The sequence below is a fragment of the Nematolebias whitei genome, chromosome 11, assembly GCF_014905685.2.
Source record: "Nematolebias whitei isolate Nwh7 chromosome 11, NemWhi1, whole genome shotgun sequence".
In the NCBI taxonomy this organism is placed as follows: Eukaryota; Metazoa; Chordata; class Actinopteri; order Cyprinodontiformes; family Rivulidae; genus Nematolebias; species Nematolebias whitei.
In genome coordinates, this window is record NC_056508.1 from 21,813,089 (window position 1) to 21,834,481 (window position 21,393).

The 21,393-nt window shown below is 40.4% G+C and overlaps 1 protein-coding gene across 1 annotated transcript in view; it reads right to left on the reverse strand.

The window, feature by feature from the left end:
- LOC119417533 (ankyrin repeat and SAM domain-containing protein 1A) overlaps positions 1 to 20,058 on the reverse strand; it is a 102,573-nt gene extending 82,515 nt beyond the window's left edge. Inside the window, exon 1 of the mRNA XM_037684757.1 lies at positions 19,861 to 20,058. Within this exon, the coding sequence (XP_037540685.1) occupies positions 19,861 to 20,021 (161 nt within the window). The 5' untranslated portion in view covers positions 20,022 to 20,058. The remainder of the gene's footprint in view (positions 1 to 19,860) is intronic.
- Between the last annotated feature and the right edge of the window lie 1,335 nt (positions 20,059 to 21,393).

Sequence of the window (21,393 nt, forward strand, 5' to 3'; positions counted from 1 at the left end):
ATGGTATGGTATGGTATGGTATGGTATGGTATGGTATGGTATGGTATGATATGGTATGGTATGGTGTTCCTCGTTCTGTCTAAAGATTACTGCGGAAGAAGCTAAAGTTCAGTTTTCTTAAAATTTCAAACCAGTAAACTTAAATTGCAGGAAGTTAAGGTTTTTATGTTTGAATATTCAATGTTTTAAGAATGGCAGTAATTTTCAAATACTCAAAGTCTAATTAATATGAAAAAATAAAATAAAAAATAAAGCAACCGTCACTGTCTTTGCTTTTTTTACACCAGGTAGTGACACAGCAAGTTGTTTCCGTCACCATTCCTGGAGAAAGAATTAAAAAAAAGAAAAGCTAAAAAGAAACAGCCCCAGTGTCTGATTCTGTCATTCTAGTTTATTGTGAAAGGATTAAAAAGAGGAAACTATGGTTACGGATGAGCTCAACTCTTTACTGTCAGAATACGAGCAGCTCCCTCAATGTTGAGTCACTGGCGCAGTAAAAATAAAGGAATGTAAATGTAAGGATTCTTGGCCAGCAGAATAAGCAGCAGCACGTTTCTGTACCCACAGCTTCTGTTTCATTAAAGACTTTCAAACTGTAGAAACTGAAGTGAGTGAAGTTTATTTCACTGCATGTTCCAACCTTGTTGACGCAGTCATTTTTTAGAGAAAAACTAAAAACAGGCATTGTCCTAAACTGTGAAGCGGCAGCTGAGATTATCACTCATTAAAACAGTTTATTGTTGTGCTGATGCTTGTGCATCAATTAGCGCTACATGAGTAAAGGATGAAAAAAGCACATTATTAAAAACATGAAGTCAGAGTTGTTTATAGCGTTGGCTGCTAGGTAGACAGATACATATATTAAAGCCCGACCGATATATCGGTAAGGCCAATATTTTACGCCGATATGCATTTGGGGACATATCTGTATTGTGACAATTGGCCCATTATGTGCAGATATAAACACTGGAAACAAGCCGTGTCCTTACTGGCAAAAAGCTTAATTATACAATGTATTCAGCAGAGGACACATGCAGACTACTTTCAAGTCATGGCCATGCACTTTAAGTTTCACTTTAAGCACAGCCGAAGCAGTCAGCAATACTGCATTAACATATTTTGCTGAACCAGAAACAGAGCCTGTTAAGTTCATTTTAACTGAGCTGTAAAATAAACCAAAAAATGAACAATAAAAAATTATCTTCAATCCTCCAACCAGCTTGTTATTAGCTATGTGCCTCTCAAGTTAGCAAGCTAACGTTTAGTTAACCTAGCATAAGCTATTGCCTTGTAAAACTTTAGCCAGAACAATACAGATTCAGATGAAGATTCAACTCTATCTGCGGGCTTCCTTAGATAGATAACTTTATTATATGGCTTTTTATGTATGTGAATGTTTTTGTACAGTGCCCTGAAGCAACGTCTGTTGTGACTTGGCGCTATATAAACTGAACTGAATCAAATTGAATACATTTAATGTAGAGGTAAAACATATCAGTGTTAGTAACGTTATCTTTGTTGTCCTCAATGAAATGCATTTCTCTGAAATTTTTACATCTCTGAAAAAAAAAACTGCTGCTGTAGGCAATACCAATTAGGCCTTCACCATACGGGACTGACTGTTTAAGCAATGAAAAGGGAAGGGCATTTCTTTATTTAACTGATATTTTTGTACCACACTAACTTTATGATGAATAGTGGTGGATAGAAAATGTGAGTTCAGTGCCCTGAAATGACTTCTGTTGTGACTTGGCGCTATATAAATAAACTGAAATGAAATTGAAACTGAATTGAACGCAGTTTAGGAAAACTGTTTCAAGACTTCAAGTGTTAAAATAAGTTTAAAAGTAGTTTACTTAGATTCTTGGAGGTGGACAATGCAAAAATAAATAAAAATTCAGCCATCATATCGGTTAGAAAAATTCTGAGGCATTAGCATTATAGTACACAGGCATTCCTCCCAATATCAGTATCGGCAAGAGTCCGGGATCGTGACGTCAGCCGACATGAACAATGCAATGCATTTTGGGAGTTTAGGACACGGAAGTGTGCGGTGCGATTTTGTTTACATGATCATAAGTGAAATAACAAGGAAATGGTGAATTGCTGTGTTATCAACTGCCACAATCGTTCTCACGATCGTGGGGGGAAACGTCTCGCAAATGGAGTGCGTTTTTTCAACTTTCCAGCTTGGAAACAGCACAGTGGAACAAAGGTCGCCAAGCTAACAAAGAGGGTTTCAGCTGTAAGACGGAACAAACATCACCTTCAGTAATATTTCCCGACACATGTTTGTGTACTCACGGCATTTTCACAAAGGTAAGGATTAATCAAATGATATTTCAGTTAGGGATGAACCGATCCACATTTGTTTTACTTCTGATCCGATCCCGATACCTAAAACTGTGTGTCCTGTGTCAGCCGATATTGATACCGTTCCGATATCATCATCATTATTGTTTCATTCAACCTTTATTTATACAGGTTAATCCCATTGAGCCTTGAGGACTCATTTACAAGAGAGACCTTAACTTTTAACGAGTGATGACAACAATGACAACAATAGAAAATCATAAAAGATGCGTACAAATTTAATATTTTTAACAAGTTAAAATAAAATAGCAACCATTTATTGATTTTATATGAGACTGTAATAATCTCTTCTCTACAGGCAATTTGTACAAATATATGCATACATATATTCATATATTCCAGGTCTCTCTTGTAAATGAGTCCTCGTGGCTCAATGGACTAACCTGTTTAAATAAAGGTTGAATGCATGCATGTCCAAAAAGGCAACTTGAAGTAAGTTTTATTAATGTTGGATAAGTTTCAAAGTTAGCTTTAACTCTTGCTAACACAAAACATGTTTTTTTTTTATTCCTAGCTTTAAAGTGGATACTAAAGGGATTAATTTAAGTGATTGTTTGTTTAAAGTGTTTTTTTTTTTTTTCCAATAAGGGGCAGATAAGCTTTTTTGTCTTCTTTCTGTACCCTTTTTATTCAATGGTTTTTTTTCTTTTTAGATTAATTTGCTTTGTTTCTTTTAAATGAATGAATAAATGAATTAAATTAAAATTAAAATTAAATGGCTTTAAACATCTGCTAAGTTCATGGCATAAACCAACACGTTCGTATTTTACATCACTTTATAATGTACCTGTTGTTGTTTTGTTAAATTTATATATATATATATATATATATATATATATTTTTTTTTTTTTTTTTTTGTAATTTTCAATTCATATGCTCTTTTATGATTGTCTACTGATGTACTGATAAATATCACCTAGAAGGTAAACTATATCTTGGCTGCACGTATCAAGCTGCATAATCCTTTGATAGCGTTGGTCATTAATTACGATGAAGTTTAGCAACTTTTCAGTAAACATTCAAGCTCCGTGGCTTCAGCGGTGAGTTCTTCTCGTTCAGTCCGAAGCAGGCAGTCTGATTTCGGTCAGCCGCACTCAGTCTGCCCCTCCTCTGAAACATGCAGACTGAGCCGGGCGGACTGCTTCGGACTGAACGAGAAGAACACACCGCTGAAGCCACGAAGCTTGAATGTCCAACGGAAAACTACCTTTACCGTGGTTTAATGTGGTGCTATATTTGATTAAGTTTGTTGTATTGTAGGTTGTGACGGCACTTCCTCCTCTTGGTACAGTGGTTCTGCAGACACTGCACATTGCTGTCTTGCTTTGTGGTATTTCTAGTATAAAATACTTTCACACAGCGGACGTTTCGATAAAAAGTTGGTTAGCTGCTAGCCACAGTGCTGCTCAGTCCTCACATATTTACTCACATTGTAGCTGGCTGCAAACTATGAAATGGATTTTCTGAATGTGAGGCAGGTCCTATTACTCTGGATTTCATGAGACACGCCTCCGTTCAAGAAATCCATTCCACAGTTTGAAGCGAACGTGCAGAGCAGTTGGCAGGGAATCACATGAGAAGTTTCACCAGTCACAGACATGCATCATGGATCGGAAATCTCTGCAAGTTGGATCAGAAAAATCTGATACGTAAATTATGCTGGTATCGGTACCTGATACGATACCAGATCGGCCCAATCCCTAGTTTCAGTACTATGTGGGGATTAATTACAGTGTATATGGTGATTAGAGTTGTTGACTTGTTGCTAGCTGGCTTAGTATCAGCAGCTAGCTTGCTAACGTTACACAAGCTGCAGAGCTACATAAATAATCCAAATTCTCTCTCTTTTTCAGGCAAACCAGCTTATGAATTTCTTGAGTGTCATCCTGACTGGGTTCCAAGTCAAGCGGCAAGCATTTGACTGAAAACTGTGGCCTTCTAAAAGAATTAACACCTGGAGACTTGGTTTTGGCTGATCGTGGATTTGACATCAGGGACAATGTTGGGCTAATGTGTGCAGAGGTAAAATTCCCAGCATTTACAAGAGGATGCTGCCAGTTGGATACAAAATATGTTGAGGAGACACAGAAGATAGCTCACCTTAGGGTCCATGTAAAGAAGGTGATTGGATGTGTACGCACCAAATACACCATACTATGGGGGAACATACCCATGAGCATGGTGCTCCCTTGTGAAGATGAGGACATGATTTTACTAGACAAAATTGTGACTGTGTGCTGTGCTTTGACTAATATGCTCCCCAGTGTTGTTCTTTTTCTAACTTCGTTCGGTGTTTCACTATGGAAAACGCTCCAGCGTGACCATCTATGGAAGCTCCAATGACATTACGTCTGCCAAAGACAGACCGATTTAGCTGTGCTCAGGGCTCCGCCCCCACCATGACACCACAGTCAACAGACCACCTCCTACTCATTCTAGCTTTCTTCCCGTGAAAAACTACAACAAGCTCCCTCAGCACAGTCAGGCTAGCTAGGTTAGCTGCTAAACAGTTCCCAGGCATCCCGTAAAGGAGTATGTGGCGAACGCAGTTTCTGGCGTCAGCTCGAACCGTGTTGAGTAATTGGTGTTTTGCAAGAAGTAACAGTTACATTTGGGAACGGTGACCGCGTCAAGGCGAGCTGTTCCCACCGCTCAGTTTTAACTAATCGAGTGGTTACAAGTGTAAGGCAAGCTAACACGTCAAGGCGAGCTAGCTTTCCTTAGAGGTAGCATTAGCTTGGTACTTTTAGGGGTTTTCCATTACAGCTAACATGTTATGACGAGCGTTTTTTAGCCTAGCTGTTAGCCCAGTTTTAACCCCGCGGCTAGCTTTAGCGACAAACAGTTAACGTGTCACGGCAAACTAGTTCCTTTATCATTATGGCTACAGCACCCACACCCACCAAAGGGTCGGAACCTAAGGCTAAAGGGGCTGTATCCTGCCCGTGCCCCTCGTCATGCGGGGCCTCCATTTCGGGCAGGGACCCTCACCCAATGTGCATAATATGCATGGGCGCTAAACACGCACAAACGTCACTGGCGAACCCTCAGGCATGTCAACACTGCTCCTCCATGCCAGAAAAAAATCACTAGAAAGTAGGCTGAGAGTGGCAGTCACGAACAGCCAGAACCCGTGCCTGTCATAAATAACCTTGTGAACTGAACATGAACTCATGCAACCTTCATATTTTGCATATTGTGAATAAATGATGGAAGAATAATTAAAGTTTTTAGTGTCTTTATTTGTGTCACAACAATGAGCATTGTAAACAAGTACTGTATATCATATTGGCAGTGTAAACAAAGACATTGGAAAATGTATTTTAACACAAAATCTGAAATTAATATTGCACTGAAAACCTTATAGTACCCATCGTAGTGCAGATAAAACCGGTAATGTAAACTTCAGTAAACAACAGTGAGGAAGTAAAAAAGGCATACAAAAGGTAACCAGATATACTTAAATATTCAACTGTAAACAATCCCTGCAGTGCAGATTAAAACTGGTAAAGTGGCAGTGTAAGGTCACTGACGTCAGTACGTCATAGTGCAAGTGTCACAGAACCACGGCTCACTCGCTGAAGGTGCCTGACTGAGTCCTACACACCTGAAGTGAAACCATTGAACTGCAAAGTTTTCATTATCACAGGCAACCATGTCATCCTGCTCTTCAGGCCCTTTGCAAATGTGCCATAGTTTGATTTTATTCTTCTGTCTGCCAGGCATGCATGTGCAGTGTGCACGGTCCACTTGGCCACTGGAACTGATGATCACCCATGGTTTAGGCAGAGGTTCATTGAAGTGCTGAAAATGCAAAACCTAAGACAAAATGTGTAAAATTAATACTACAGTAATAATAATAATAACAAATAATGAAAACAATAAAAAAACAAACCACAATGTTTTACACTAATCACTAGACACAACATGTCACATTACTGTTTTGTGTAGAGACTACACTTAGTGAAGGTAAATGTTATCCAGTGTTGTCTAAGTGAAATACAATAATGTACGAGAATAAGAATCTGAATAGTCTTACAGTTTAACACTAGTCACCATAAACAACATGTAACAATTGTGTTTTGAAGGTGCAATGACCAAACGTGATTCAGTTTTTAGTCTCTGTAAGTTGAGAGATGTGTGTGTGTGTGGTGTGTGCACCTACCTTTGTGAGAACTACGGTTTTCTGGTCATTGACGCTGAAAATCTGCAGGTCCTGCACCCATCCATTAGTAAATTGAAGGTGAGCTTCGAGAGATTTATAATTCCTGAACTGCTCGAACGTGCAAGCGCTTACTCCACAAACAAGGTAGCTAAACAAATCTGGAAACGTTAACGGCGGTAGCTCGTTCAAATCTTGTCCACGCACGGTGTTCGTAAGGATCAAGCCCATTAACTACCCTTATTTTATCAATGTAGAGCTCCTGTGCACCTCTGTTTAGCTTTTCACAATACAGAATCTTGTGCTTGCTTTTCGCACGGTTCATTTGTGTTCGGTTGCTCGTGTTTTGCATGTCCTAAAACATGGTGGCCGCTACCCAGAATGCAATGCGCCATTTCGTAGTTGCCCATTATCTATAGCCATATCAGTCTGAGTCTTATACATACATACATACATACATACATACATACATACACATACACACATACATGCATACATGTGTACATACATATATGATTTTATTTTGCTCACATGAGCAACTCACAATCCACAAGAAATTTTCTTCACCCCAAAGCTAAAACACATAACCAAGTGTTTATTTATGAAGCCTCTGGGGGAAAGGTGCCACAGTACAGTTCAATAGTGCCCTAAAGGAAATGGGAACCCAGGTGAGTATGAGTGTCAAATAAACACATTTCTCCAGCAACCTATTAGCATAGTGACCACACTGCCAGGAACTAGTCTGCCCCAAGGCACCAGGCTCAGCGGTGACTGGCTCATGTCAGCCACTGTTGGGAAAAATTGGCTTCATTATGCAGCTAGCAGGTGTTGAAACCAGATACCCTGCTGGCAAAAAATGTACCCTGAACATCTTAATGTCAGTGCAGACTGAATAGTCTCCCAGTGTTCCCTGCTGAGGACTGGAGAAGAGATAATATATGAATATGGCAAAATATCACTTTCCTTCTTCATGTGATAGAGTATTTTATGATGCAATAAACAACAAGCAAATCTCACTGGCTTTGCATCTCAAATATGACTCTGCTGGATCTGACTTCATTTCCAGACCCCTTACTGCAGACTGCACTTGATAAAAAAGATAAAAAGAGCAAGAGTTGCCATCAAAAACTAAAACTGTTAAAAGCAAAAAGCCAAGGCCATAATTTATACACAGCATTTCCCCTAAAATTATGATTCTTTAGTGGGATTAGGGTTTATGATTTGTTGTTATTAACAGCAATACATTTAACATTTGAATAACATCACAAATTATACAATTAAATATGTAAAATCAATCGTTTGAAACCATGGACAATTTTTTTTCTCCAAAGTCTATTTTCAGAGTCACTTGGTATGAAAAAGTGCGGCTTTTTGTTTGTTTTGAATGAGTTGCAACTTTTATTGTGAATTAAATTTAACAATCACATATAAAAAAAAGTTTTTGTATCGATTCTGTTCATTGTTTAGTTTGCATGTGCCTTTACCGATCATGTCATTTAAAATATTCAAGTAGTTTTAGCAACAAGTACAAATTTTCAAACGTTCACCAGTGAAAATGTGGTTATAGTGATAAAACTTATGAAGCTTGACACTGAGGTGGTTTTTGTCTTTAAATTAGAGCCAAATAGTTTTTTGCACAGTACAACATAACCTAAAATTGATTTTTTTTATTTTTTTTTATTTTAAAGACAGATTTGGCGGGGTGAGAAGGAAGGTACCCTCTTTGGCTAATGCTAGAAGAAACACATGCAGCACACATGACACAGTCCATAGTCGCTGTATCACAAAACTACTTCTGCTGAGAATAACTCAGTCATGTGGTCATTTATTAGAAAAGGTTAGAGAACTATTTTGTTGATACCATGAATCCCAAAGGAACAATGACGGTGATTGTCTGTACTAAGTCAGTCTCGTCAATAACTGCAAAGAGATATTTTCTAAGCTCTAAATGACAAACTGTCATCGCTGGAAAAAAAAAAAGGAGAGATTTATCCCTGGAAATTCATTGCATTTATAATCTGGATCAATGCGGTAGGCTGACTGATGTGCAAAATGTAACATAAAATCAATGAGAAACCACAGTCGTGAGAAAATCAAAGTCTACCTTTTTTCAGTAGTTGGGTGGTCCTTATTTATTAAACCAAAAGAGCCAAAACGGAAATGTGTTTGGAAAAACGAAGCACATCCCATGATTCAGCAGCTAGTAAAACCTCCTATAGCAGCTTGTGTATGAGTTTATCAGTCTCTTATAGGGATGTGCGATATGGCATAAAATTCCTATCACGATAGAAGACAGATCTCTATCGTAGGCTAAATGTCTATCGTTTCTACCGTGTACCGTTTATATCGCACATTCCTAGTCTCTTCTATGGTTGTGGAGGAATTTTGCCCTACTCTTCTTTTTTATAACATTGCTTGAGGTTTAAAGGTGTCAGTTTCTGCAGCTTTCTTGAGGTCCCACCAAAGCATTTCAGTCGAGCTGAGGTCTGGACTGTGACAGGACCAGTAACACACCTTGGTTCTTTTGTTTTGCACTCATTCTGTTGGAGATTTGCTGCTGCGTTTGAGATGATTGTTCTGTTGCATCATGGCCCACTTTGGTCCAAGCTTCAGCTGTTTGCACATATAGCCTCCCATTCGACTCAATGACCTTGGTCTACAGGGAAGTCCTTGATAGAATGACTGACTGCAAGGTGCCCAGACCAAGCCCAAATCATCCCCCTTCCACCACCGTGTTTGGCAGAGGTGTTTGGTTTTCTCTAAACGAGCTGCTGTGCATGTTCAGTAAACATCTTTCCAAAGGGCCTTGTTCCAAACGTCTTGTGGTTCAATCAGACGCAACTTTACAAACCTAAGTCGTGCTGCCATGTTAGTTTGCATTTTAATGACTGTACTGTCCCGAACGTTAACCTTTAACCTGCTAAATGAGGCCTGTAGAGTCTGAGGTGGAGCTCCTGGGTTTTTATCTGAGCACAGAACTTAGAGCTGCGTGATTTCTCAATATTTTTAAAATATCGAGATATCGTCCAGCCCTAATAGAACTTCCAAACTTGGGGTGAAATTGATATCATACCATACCATACCATACCACTTTATTTATAGAGCACTTAAAACAGCTACAAGGCCAACCAAAGTGCTGTATAGAAAAAACAACAGGTAACGCACGAAGCAAAATACAAAATGAGGTAAATCAGAATATAGACATAAAAATGATGCAGATAATGACAACAAACCAGTGTGGAGCATACAGGATCAAAACACAGATCATCTGGTGTTGAAAGCTACTGAATAGTAGTGAGTTTTTAAACGGGACTTGAAAACCGAGAGGGAGGGGGCCTGTCTGACAAGCAGAGGCAACTCGTTCCAGAGTCTTGGTCCTGCTACAGAGAAGGCCCCGTCACCTCTGCGCTTAAGACGAGTTCCTGGAACTGTGAGGAGCAACTGGTCCGCTGACCTCAGGGAACGTGGTGGGACACATCAAATTGATGAGACAGCCACTCCTAAAAAGATTGTCATAAATGTTTTTACTTTGCGGAAAAAAAAAAAAAAAATCTCAGTCGAAGGACTTCAAATTATCTTTAACCCTTTCCAGATTGATAAACAACAACAGTTGCTTCGCTAAAGTCATTGCTGATGTACGTCCACCTTGGCATTGTGTTAACACACACCTGTATGCTCCAGAGCAGCAAACTGTCAAAACTTCTGCTTTTATGGAGCTGATGATGATCAGTTATACAAAGTGCACATGATCAGCAGCTCCTAAACCCTACGAAAGCAGCAAAGGTGAACTTCATTCTTCACACACAAAGCTTCTCTATTTTACCTTAAATTGTTTTCAATAAATGTCAACATAACGGAATCAGTTGCGATTTTTTTTTTTTTTTGCTACATCAATTTGAATAGTTTTCTTTAACTTATTAATAAACACCAGAACATTTTAGTTGTTTCCTGATGATGTAAAAACTTAGATGTAAAACACTCGTAACTCCACAGTGAGTATGTCGCCGTGCATCTGTTGTTGCAGCAGGAGGTGTGAACGCTGCACACGCTTAACTGGGATCAGGGCGGGCCGTGGGAACTGGCACAGTCAACAGGATTAGCAAAAGTATGTTGGTGGCTGACACATTTTTTTTTTGAGGATAATCAAAAGGGGGAAAATATAAAAATGTAAGATAGGTGTATAAAATAAATAAATAAAACAAACAGTCATAATTTCCCTCGTTGATTTGACGTGACTGAAGTTATTCACAGCTCGTCGTCACATGAGAGATGAACTCAGATATACTGAAACGCAGCGAGCTGTCAGTCTGATGACAACCCGACCTTTAACAGAACTTTTACATTTTATAATTATAAAAATAAAAACATGTTTTTGAAGGCTCAGCTTGTCCATTAGGCTCGTCAGCAACATTCAGACTTCAAGTTCTAAAAAGCTATTTTTGTGAGTGGTTTCAATTCCTTGCTTTAAATGTAAGTGTGTGTGCGTGTGTGTGTGTGTGTGTGTGCGTGCGTGCGTGTGTGCGTGCAAAAATATGAACGTCCGATTCAATCTAATGCTAATTTGACACTTATACTGAATTATTCTAGAGTTGTTTTGTTGTGTAGTTTGCACAAACAGACAATATAAATTTGGAAGGTTTGGGAAAAACAAGTTAAGCAACCTTGTTTACTGCGTCAACATGAAGAGAACATGTGATTGAATCAACATGTGAGGAACGAGTGGAGGTCAGCCGAAGCTCAGGAGCTGGAAATAAAAAGGAGATTCCTTAAAAAAAAGAATCGGATCAAAATGTCTGACTTAAAATAAATAATAATTACCCACCATCAAAGATGAAAGGGCTATAATGTTTATGTCCATGTCTGTGTATGTGCACAAGTGCGCATTTGTCTGTTAGCAAAATATCTCGTAAACCACTGGTTAGATTTTAATGGCACTTTTAGAAATAATTTTATTGGATGCATGTCTATAACTGAATACCGTTTATAGTCAAACCAATTTAAGATGGACACCACACCCAACTGACCTCTGGAAACACAGAATCTGCTATAACTCAATTTTACAGGTACTGAGGTCAAATGTTGTGTAGTAGCAGCTAAGATATGTTTCACACATATAGCATGACATTGTTGCCTAAAATATGGCATTAACTGGTGACGTCAACCCTGGGTGTCTGTTAGTAAAATATCTAATGAACCATTGGACCAATTTTAATGAAACTTTCAGAAAGTAACGTACCGATCATACGTCTACAATTAACTTTTGGAATGGCTCCATTTTAAGATAGCTGCCCCAGCTAATGGATCTTAGCAAACATGTAAACGTCTATAACTTTGCCACTTTTACGAATATTGAGATAATATTTGATGTGGTAGTAGCTGAGGGTCATCATCAACTTGTATTCTAGAGCTAACACACCTTGTGACAACCACAACCACATCATTTCTCCTCATAATGTGATTTTAGTTGAAATTAATCTGTCATGAAAGGAAATGGGCGACGTGCATTCCTTCCAGAAAAAGATTTATTTGTCATGAGCTTCTGGCAGGAGATAAAAACTAGTCTAGCAGCTATTATTCGTGTGTGGTGCAATACTTCTCTCCTAACTTTCTTTCTCTTTCAAAACAGGAAGCATCGACAAACAAAACCCGAGCAGAAGCTTTTTTTCTCTCTTGCAAACTAACAACGTTGCATCTTCAGTGCTTAAAAAGAATTCATCCCGAATCCTGTCGATAGCGCTGCTTTGCATATTCAAAGATAACGTCGTCTTATGGCAGACAACTTCAAAAGAGCTCCCCTCCAAACAAACTAATCACAACTCTGACCCACTTGGATGAAATCTATTTATAGCCCACCCCCATGAAGATGGCTGCACATATGAGGAATTCATCACGGCTTCCTGCATGAGACCACTCAAACGTGAGCTGTAAACTTAGCAGGAAGTGCAGCGCATCCCGAACTCGGATGCTCCTGGAATGCTAACACGGCCGTGTCAGATTTCCCAGCATCCCCTGCTCCCTGCCGGGTTCAGCTCAGAGGTGAACAAATGAGGTTTAGTGGCCACCGTGCACACAGTTGTTCCCATTTTTACGCTCGTGTGGGCTAATCTCATCTCAAGCACCTCTCTGGGGATAGTACAAAGTGACTTGTTAGCACCTACTGTGTGCATGAACTTTGAACTTCTTGGAGTCACAGCTGAGGATTCGGAGTGTCAGCACCAGGCTGTGGAGCTGTCATTAGGACACACACAGAAACACACAGGTCCTAATAAAAAGAAATGTCAGGTGATGTTGTTTTTCTCCCCAGACTTACAGTATGTGTGATTTGTCAAGCAGCAGATATTCTCTCAGCTGACAGCATGGGTCTGCCTGGGATGAGCCACACATTCTCTTTATAAATGAGACGGGACGATCTGGAGCTGTGCACAAGCCTCGCAAAATGCTAACCAAGTCATCAAACTAAAAGACACTTTTAAAAAAAATAACATGTTGGAGAGAAAGTATTGTTTAAAAAGGCTGTTTCTTTCCCCCTGAATATCACTGTATGGAAATTACATGTACATTATAAGTAAAACATATCTGAATCCTCATGGACAGAAACACTTGATGGTCACATGTCAGTTTTTAAGTCTATAGTGTTTTATGTAGGAGGTATGAAAGTTCAACGCTTCAGTTCCATTTTTGAAGAGAACGTTCTGAATTCAAATACAATTGCTGCACTTTTCTTAGACCTGTCTAAAGCTGATGACACTGTGGACCATGACATATTATGTCATAAGCTCTCAGAAATTAGTTTCTCAGATCACACCATTGGTTGGTTCTCTAAGGTGTCTCACAGATCGGAGGCAATGTGTTCAACATAATGGTACATCTTCCAGCTATCTAACTGTCAACAATGGTGTACCACAAGGCTCAGTCTTAGGACTTAACCTTTTCACAATCTCAGATCAGCCCTGATGCATCCTTACATTTCTATGCTGACGACACAGTTGTTTATTGTCGAGCTAAAACAGTTGCTAAGGTTTTCCAGCTCTGACTCGACATCATCCAGTCAGATTTGTTCAGTTTCAAACTGGTGCTAAACGCAGATAAAACCAGAGGAATGTTGTTTTCAAACAGGTAGTTAGTAGCCCTTCCTTCTATCTTTTTATCTACAAATGGTGTTCCTACTGAGTTTGTCGACTCTTATCAATACTTGGGTATCTTGGTCGATTTGCATCTCTCTTTTAAGCCTTATGTTGAAAACTTGGGAAATAAATTGAAAGTAAAACTGTTTTTTTTTTTTTTCAGAAATAGATCCTGTTTAACTGAACGCTAGGAAACACCTTGTAACTGTGACTTTCCTTCCCTCCATTGATTACGGTGACATTATTTACATGAACGCTCCTACAAGAACCCTGCAGATGTTGGATGCTGTCTATCATGATGCGCTAAGATTCATAACTGGCTGTAACTACCGTACCAACCACTGCACCCTGTATTCACTGGTTAACTGGACATCATTAACTTCACGCAGGCTCTCTCACTGGTGCATTTTCATCTTTAAATCACTTGTTGGTCTGCTGCCTTCATACATCTCCTCCTACACGCCAGTGCATGAGTGCAGTTACAGCGTGCGCTCTCAGGACATTATTACCTGCAGTGTTCCCTCAGTGAGGACTGAACTAGGCAAGAGGGCCTTCTCCTACTCCGCTCCTGTTTCCTGGAATATCTTACAAAAAGATCTGAAGCTCTCGAACTTGACGTCTCTGAGGGATTTTAAACAACTGCTAAGTTCATGACAAAAACCAACGCAGACACGTTCCTGTTTTTAGTATTTTTATCACTTTATAATGTAGCTGTTTTTTTATTCATTTTTATTTCCTTTCTTCTATTTACTTGTCATTTTATATGCTTTTACATGATTGTCTATTGTTGTCTGTACCTCATTCTGCGTTTGTCTGAAACAGGTCTCTCGTGTAAATGAGTCCTCGAGGCTCAATGAGACTAACTTGTATAAATAAAGGTTGAATGAAGTGAAGTCAATGAGTGTCCAGTTGTGCACCCTCTGAGCTCTGGGAGGATTTGGGAAAAAACTGAGAGGCCTATAGATATGAGAGACCCGCTGTGTGAATGAATCAAAAACGCCTTGGCTTTTATGGATAAACGCTACAAGAAGATTAAGTTTGCAAAAAATTGACAAGTTTAGACACCTCAATAGTCTATTAGTCATACTAAAATACATAAATACAAGTAAACACTGTGACTGTGTAAAAATTATTTAAGATATCAAAATGCCAGTTTAGTCAAGTAATGTTTAAGAGTTTGTGACCCACTTAAAATGTAAAAGATGTTTTTGCTGTGACGTATGTCCAAAGCCAAATGTGCCATATCCTGGATGACTGAAAATCTGCACCAGCACATTGTAGTTCACGTGGAAGTTTTTAAGATTTTCTTTGCGAATTTTGTCTTTGCTCTATGATTAACTGCAAACAAAAAAAAAACAATCGTTTCCAAACGAGCTGCCCATTTAGATGCTTTTTTTTTTTTGTTTTGTTATGGCGTTTTTGGTATATATGAAAAAAGCGACAAAAACGTTAAAAATGGGTGAATCTAACAAGGCAGGTGCTCTGAACAGCTTCGTCTTTGTTGAAAAGTTTCGTGTTTTACCCAAAAGACTGAGGCGCTGCAGCAAACTCAGTCTAATAAAAAGAGCTTCAATGCTTCTGCTGTGGCATTTTAAATCATTATGCTTCTCTTAATAGGAGGTCCAGTTCTACACAAATGACAGCTCAATTTTCTTTGGACAACTAAAAAAGTATAAAGAAGCCCCGGAACGGACTTGTAAAGGCTGATATAAATATGAAAAACACCCTTCCAGGCTTTTCGTCAGCGAGACAAAAAATATGACGGTGAAGCTGGGAGACGACACCTCATCTGGTCAAGCTCTCAGAGAGTCTGTCCAGGACTCCTCGCTTGATTTCCCCTCAGTGGACAGGAGCTGTCCCTGTCAGGGACTTGTCCTACCTCAGATCTGGCTGAAGCTGCCTGGGTTAGGACAGTGTGGGACAAAAAGCAGGGAGGGGACGCCTCCCCAGGCAAAAATAAGGAGGATAAAAACAAAGAAGATTAAAGGACTAGCCTGTCGTCCTCTGCATTTCATGACAAAGATTTAAACCGAGATCATCACAAGATGAGAAGCACTTCTGGTAAAATGGACATCGTATATTGATTATTACTTTCTGTTACTCAAATCTGCAAATGGCAAAAGTTTAAGCAAAGATGTTGCGCAAGAGTGGAGCTTATAGTATCTGCTGTAAATAAACGACTGTCAACTTCTACCACGCCCACTTTCAGCTCAACACCTGTAAGACTGACTGAGGTAGACATTTATGTGTTAAAGAAATTGTTGGTTGAGGTAGCCATCTTAAATTTAGGTCACTCCAAAAACTAATCAGCTGTGGACGTTCATTGCTTGATTACATTCTGAGAGTTTCATTAAAACGTGTTTAGTGGTTCATAAGATATTTTGCTAACAGACAAGATGAGACTAATGCCAAGGTTAAGAGCAAAGTTTAAAAAACAAATCTTTTAGCGCCTGTTAGCAGTTATGTGTGGGGCATACCGCTCAGCTCACAACACGTTTTAGCTCAATATCTATAAAACTGCTAGAGTTAAAGCCATTTTTTATTTACTAAGGTTAGCTTAGCTGTGGCAGCTTTCGTGACTGGGATTCACTCCAAAAGTTAAACCGTTTTAGATATGGATCTAATGACTGGTTCCTGTGAGTTTCATTAAAATGTGTGCACCGCATAATGAAATATTTTGCTAACAGACAGACAAATGAGCACACACGCACATATATAGGCAAAAACATTGTTGCCTTCAGTGGCAAGCGGTAAAAAGCATTCCCTAAAAGAGATAATAAAACTGCACAATTAAAAGTGAGCTTTGCCATTATTATTGGAGGATAAATAATGGCAAATTATTATTCTGTCCAGCAGAACGAATGTTCGGGGCGACGCCGCTGTTAAACGAGGGTCAGTGTCGTCCCATGGCAACGGCTGGGATGAGATGAGGCCTCCTGGGAAAGACTGAGAGCAGAGCTGCACAACGGGCCGCTTACAAAAACACTGCAAGTCTTAACACGCAGCCCATTCCAGGGAAAGAACGACAACAATCTGGTGGAAACGCTCGCAGCACACCTTCAGCGCTCGGGCTCGGCGGGTAACGCAGCACAAAGCCGGGGAAACGTCCGTACGGCAAACAGGACGTGAGCGTGATCTCTGCACACAAGGCATAAAAACGGCTCTAAACAGCAACGCTGAGTCTTTTAAAATGAGCGTTCGAGTTCAAAACAGCGTGAACTGTTAAGTTTCATACACAAAGGGAAGTTAGAGTCGCAGCTAAGGTTTATTTTTATGCTGTTTTAAAATCCTACGCTCAAGAAAATCTCCTTGGACGGGATTAAAAGCCAACACTTTCCAACAATGCACGATGATGAACAGGTCGCAAATAGATTTCATCAAATGAAACACATTATATGCAAAGCCTCCTCCAGCACTGTAGTACCCGTAGAAGTATTGACACTTTTATTATGCACACTACATCAAATGTCATGCACAGCAGCAGCAAACCCCCACCACCACCACCCCCGCTGGGGTTTCCCTGCGGTCAGTACTCTCTGTAGTCTCACAGTCCAATACGCTCAGGTGTTCACAGGCAACATGAATTTCCTGCCTGGCCGGGCCAATTATTTCCCAGAGCCGCCACAATCGTTGATTGCTCAAGACAGAGCGGGTGACACAACGGGCCCCTTCAGGTCTGAGACCGAAACACAAATCCAGACCGGACTGTGTGACGTGGAACTGGATTTGCCATTAGACGGTTTGATGCAATTACACAGAGCACATTTTGCAGCGTGCACCCTGTAACACAGTAAGGCAGCACCTCCGGCCCTCAGACCAAGCTGGCTGGCACCAGGACCCTGGGGTGGTGCAATACAGCAAGACACCCCCGCCATAGGTGAAAATCCACAAAGTAGGAACACTATATTTATTTTAGTATTTATATATTTTAAGGCTTTATAAACCATTCCCACACTCTTCAGTGTTCTAAACTCATTAACAACATAAGTATATGTACTGTACAGTACCGCACAATTTTATATGGGTACTCACCAGTGAAGATACTACAACTTGAAGGATGAGTTCAGTTCTGTGAGTTTAACAGATCGATCGTTACTTCTGACTTTGCGTTGCAAAACTATTTTTACCCCCGAGTGTCTCCGCTAGTGTTTTCTACCTCTATTGTTGTTCTTTGAATTTTAGCAGAAAGAAGCGGCCGGAAGCACTGTTGGCTTCTGGGTTGTGTAGTTCTTTTGATTTGCGTAACAGTGTAGGCTTTTTGAAAGAAAACTACAAAATGGCGGCACCTGTCCAAAGTATTTTTTTTGTTGTTGTTTGTTTGCTTTTAGTCCTATTGTTTGGATCTTGCTCCCGTTAAACTTTTTATCCAGTACCGTCCACGTGAGTAATATTAAAGTTGACAACTGCATGTCGCGTACGATCTTGCATTGAAAACCTGTGAAACGGTGAGTCCGTGAAAGTCGAACCACAAAGTATGGAGGGACTACTGTTTGAGTGACAAGTTGTGCTGCAGGCCGCACGCAGCACTTCACCCTGACCAGTTTTATTTGAACGTTTAGCAGATTTGTTAGAAGCAGACTAATATGGACATGCAGACTGATCAACGACAGGCTCCTACTTGTGGTAGGTCCTAAAGTTATGTACAGAAAAGTGTCCAAATGCTCATCAAATCCATTCATCTTCACTTATCCAAGGAACATTTGACGGAGAGATCTGAGTCCAACAGTTAATAATAATAATAATGTCATCACAATGTCAGCACTGTATGTTTCCATACAATGGCGAAATTAGTCTCTGCATTTAACCCATCCACCACCAGGTGGTGCAGTGGGCAGCTATTGAAAGCGCCCGGGGGACATTTTTGGGGATTAGACGTGCTGCCCAGAGACGCCACGTGATGTGCAGTGACTGGGGATCGAACCTGGGACTCTCGGGTCCCAAGCCGGCTGCCCTGCCTCTACACCATCTCGGCCCCTTAACAGTTACCACCTCCGGCTCATTTGGAGGGACAGCAAGGCGTCAGCTGTGGGACGGGATCTCGTCAAAGTCCTGATCCAGATGCCCAAAATCTACCTGAACCGTCTCTTTTCATTGTAGCCAAACTTGTCACCCTGTTTGTATTCGTCATCTCATCCTTTGTACCAGTACCAAAAGCTCATGACCACCAGTGAGGTTTGGAACACAGACCAGTTGATAAATGGACGGTTTTACCTCCTGGCTCTGCTCTTCCTTCACCCATCAACCTCTCACTTTGATCTGCCCCTACTAATTAACAAAAACATGGTGTAGGACATTTATGAACTCTTCCACTTAGGACAACAGATCCCGAGTCCACCCTCCAGAAGACTGGTTCCAGAGTCCATGCTGTTGGTCAATTTGTACCTTTTAACCTTTCACATAAGCTTGAGCTCCTTCTCCACCAGCAAAGTAGTTTCAGGCCAGTGGCCGGACTGCCAGAGCCTCTACCTACAACTGTCACCCAGTCTTGAAACAACCAGTCCCCACTGTGGGTGGTGGGTCCACAGGCGGGTGGACCAATCAATGTAGCTCCTGTTTCAGTTCAGGAACACAAACAAAAGTCCATTCTACCGCCGTCAGCTCACAAGTGAGATAACATCTGGAGGACAGAATGAAACCCCAGACCTATCACATCTGTTTCCATTTCCTCCTGCTCTTCAATGAGACCAACATCTGCACTAAGTTATGAAGTCCTACAGTGGAAATGGACCACTGCTATTTAAGAGCTCGAGCCCTGAAGGACCCCAATCTCATGTCAGTCAGGTGTCCAGGGGGCTGCCTGTAGATAAACGTTATGCTGACAGAAGATTGAACAGAGGACCACTGGTGACAGATGCCTCGGCAGATTATAATCGTAGCCTTGACATGAGATGTGCAAAACCACATCAGAGGTTAATCCAGCCGCAGCTTTAGGTTCCCACACCTACCAACCAGGTTGTGGTTTGAGTCCGTTTTATTCCAGGTTCCTCATGTTAAGTTGTATAAAAGCCATGAGTGTTGAGGAGCTAACAAAGAAACGTGCCTCTGCTCCTGCGCTCGTTTGGCAAACACATCACTGAGTGAACTGGAGAGCTTTAAATCCCGACAGTGAATGATTGGATCACGCCTGACGGGAACGGTAGTGTCTGACTGCTGTTTTTGTTTCGTCTGTGTCAATCAGCTCGTCTTTCCCCAGAGCCCTACCTGAGCAGGCTGGAGAGCGGGTGAGAGGAGGCGCCGCTGTTGCCGCCTCCAGCGGTGCCAGACGAGCCGCCGGCGGACTGTCGCTTCCCGGACAAAAGCTTCTCCACCGCGGCCAGGTTCCCGGTGCGCGCCGCGTCAAGAAGCTCCTGCTCCTTCCCCATGGTTAATCCCAAAGAAAAGATGTTCAGAGGAGGAGGCGCGGGGAAAAGAGGGGAAAGGGAGGTTGGTTGTAGGGAGTGAAATTCCTCTGCGACCCGCTCTTTCTCCCAGCTTCAGGTTATTCCTTCTCGCTGCTACTGAGGCGGAAAACAAACGCACCCTCCGCCGCTGGATCTGTCCGTCCGGATCCACGCTGCTGCTCGCGGGAGGGAAAAGTTTCGTTCAGCAGCACGGCACCATTGTCGAGTAAACTTCCTCTGACCAGTCTTCCGACCGTCGTCCGTCACTTCCTCGAAACTGCCCTTTCTTTCTTCATCTCCAATGAAACCCTTCAGACACACACGAATATGCCACCAACCACCGCCGCCCCGAGCTGACTTACACACAAACTGGATAGGCATAACCAAAATGGCGCCCGTTCAGAACGGCGCGATTATTCCTATCCAGTGTTTTATAGATCTACTACGAGTTCCCTTCCTGTGTCCATCACATATTTCCAAACTAAACAATGAGCGTTATCAGTCACTTATTTACTTAGATAAGATGCTTACGATAGTTTAGAGAGAGAGAAAAAGTTTTATAGATCCATAAATATTTAAAAAGACCTCGGTTTTGTCACCTGTTTAAAGTCCACAGTGGGTGTGAACAGGGACGTTTCAAAACATCTCACCCAGTCACACTAAACAAGACGTAAAAAGGCCATCCAAAATAATTGTTTTAAATGGAGTCTTTGTTTAATAACTTATGATTCTCTAAATAAATCAGGTTATTATTAATTAACAAGTAATAATATCAATAATGATAATAATAATGACAATAATAATGACCCAATCATTTCTAGAGAATATAATAACTATAATAATACATTCAACCTTTATTTATACATGTTAGTCTCACTGAGTCACAAAGACTCATTTTCAAGAGAGACCTGTTTCTAATAATAATAATAATTCTTCTAATAATAATTAGTGTAATTATATAAAATCTAGAGAAAAACATCCATCCATCTATGCACTATCTTTACCTGCTTCATGTTCTGCTAAAATGCAATATGCATGCTAAATAAGTGCTGAAAACAGCAAAAATGTACTGAAGAAGTTGAAACTGAATTGTTAGAAAATAAAGAACACAGCTAACAGGTGCAGAACAGAAGATAGAGCTGACAGATGCTAAATAATAAAAACAGTAACTAAAAGAATATATACTGTTTTTAATATTTAGCATCTGTCAGCTCTATCTTCTGTTCTGCACCTTTTAGCTTTGTTCTTTATTTTATATATATTCATTTTCAATTTCTTCTATATATTTTTATATATATATCTAAATATATCTGTATATATATATATCTATTTAGATATATATATATATATTTAT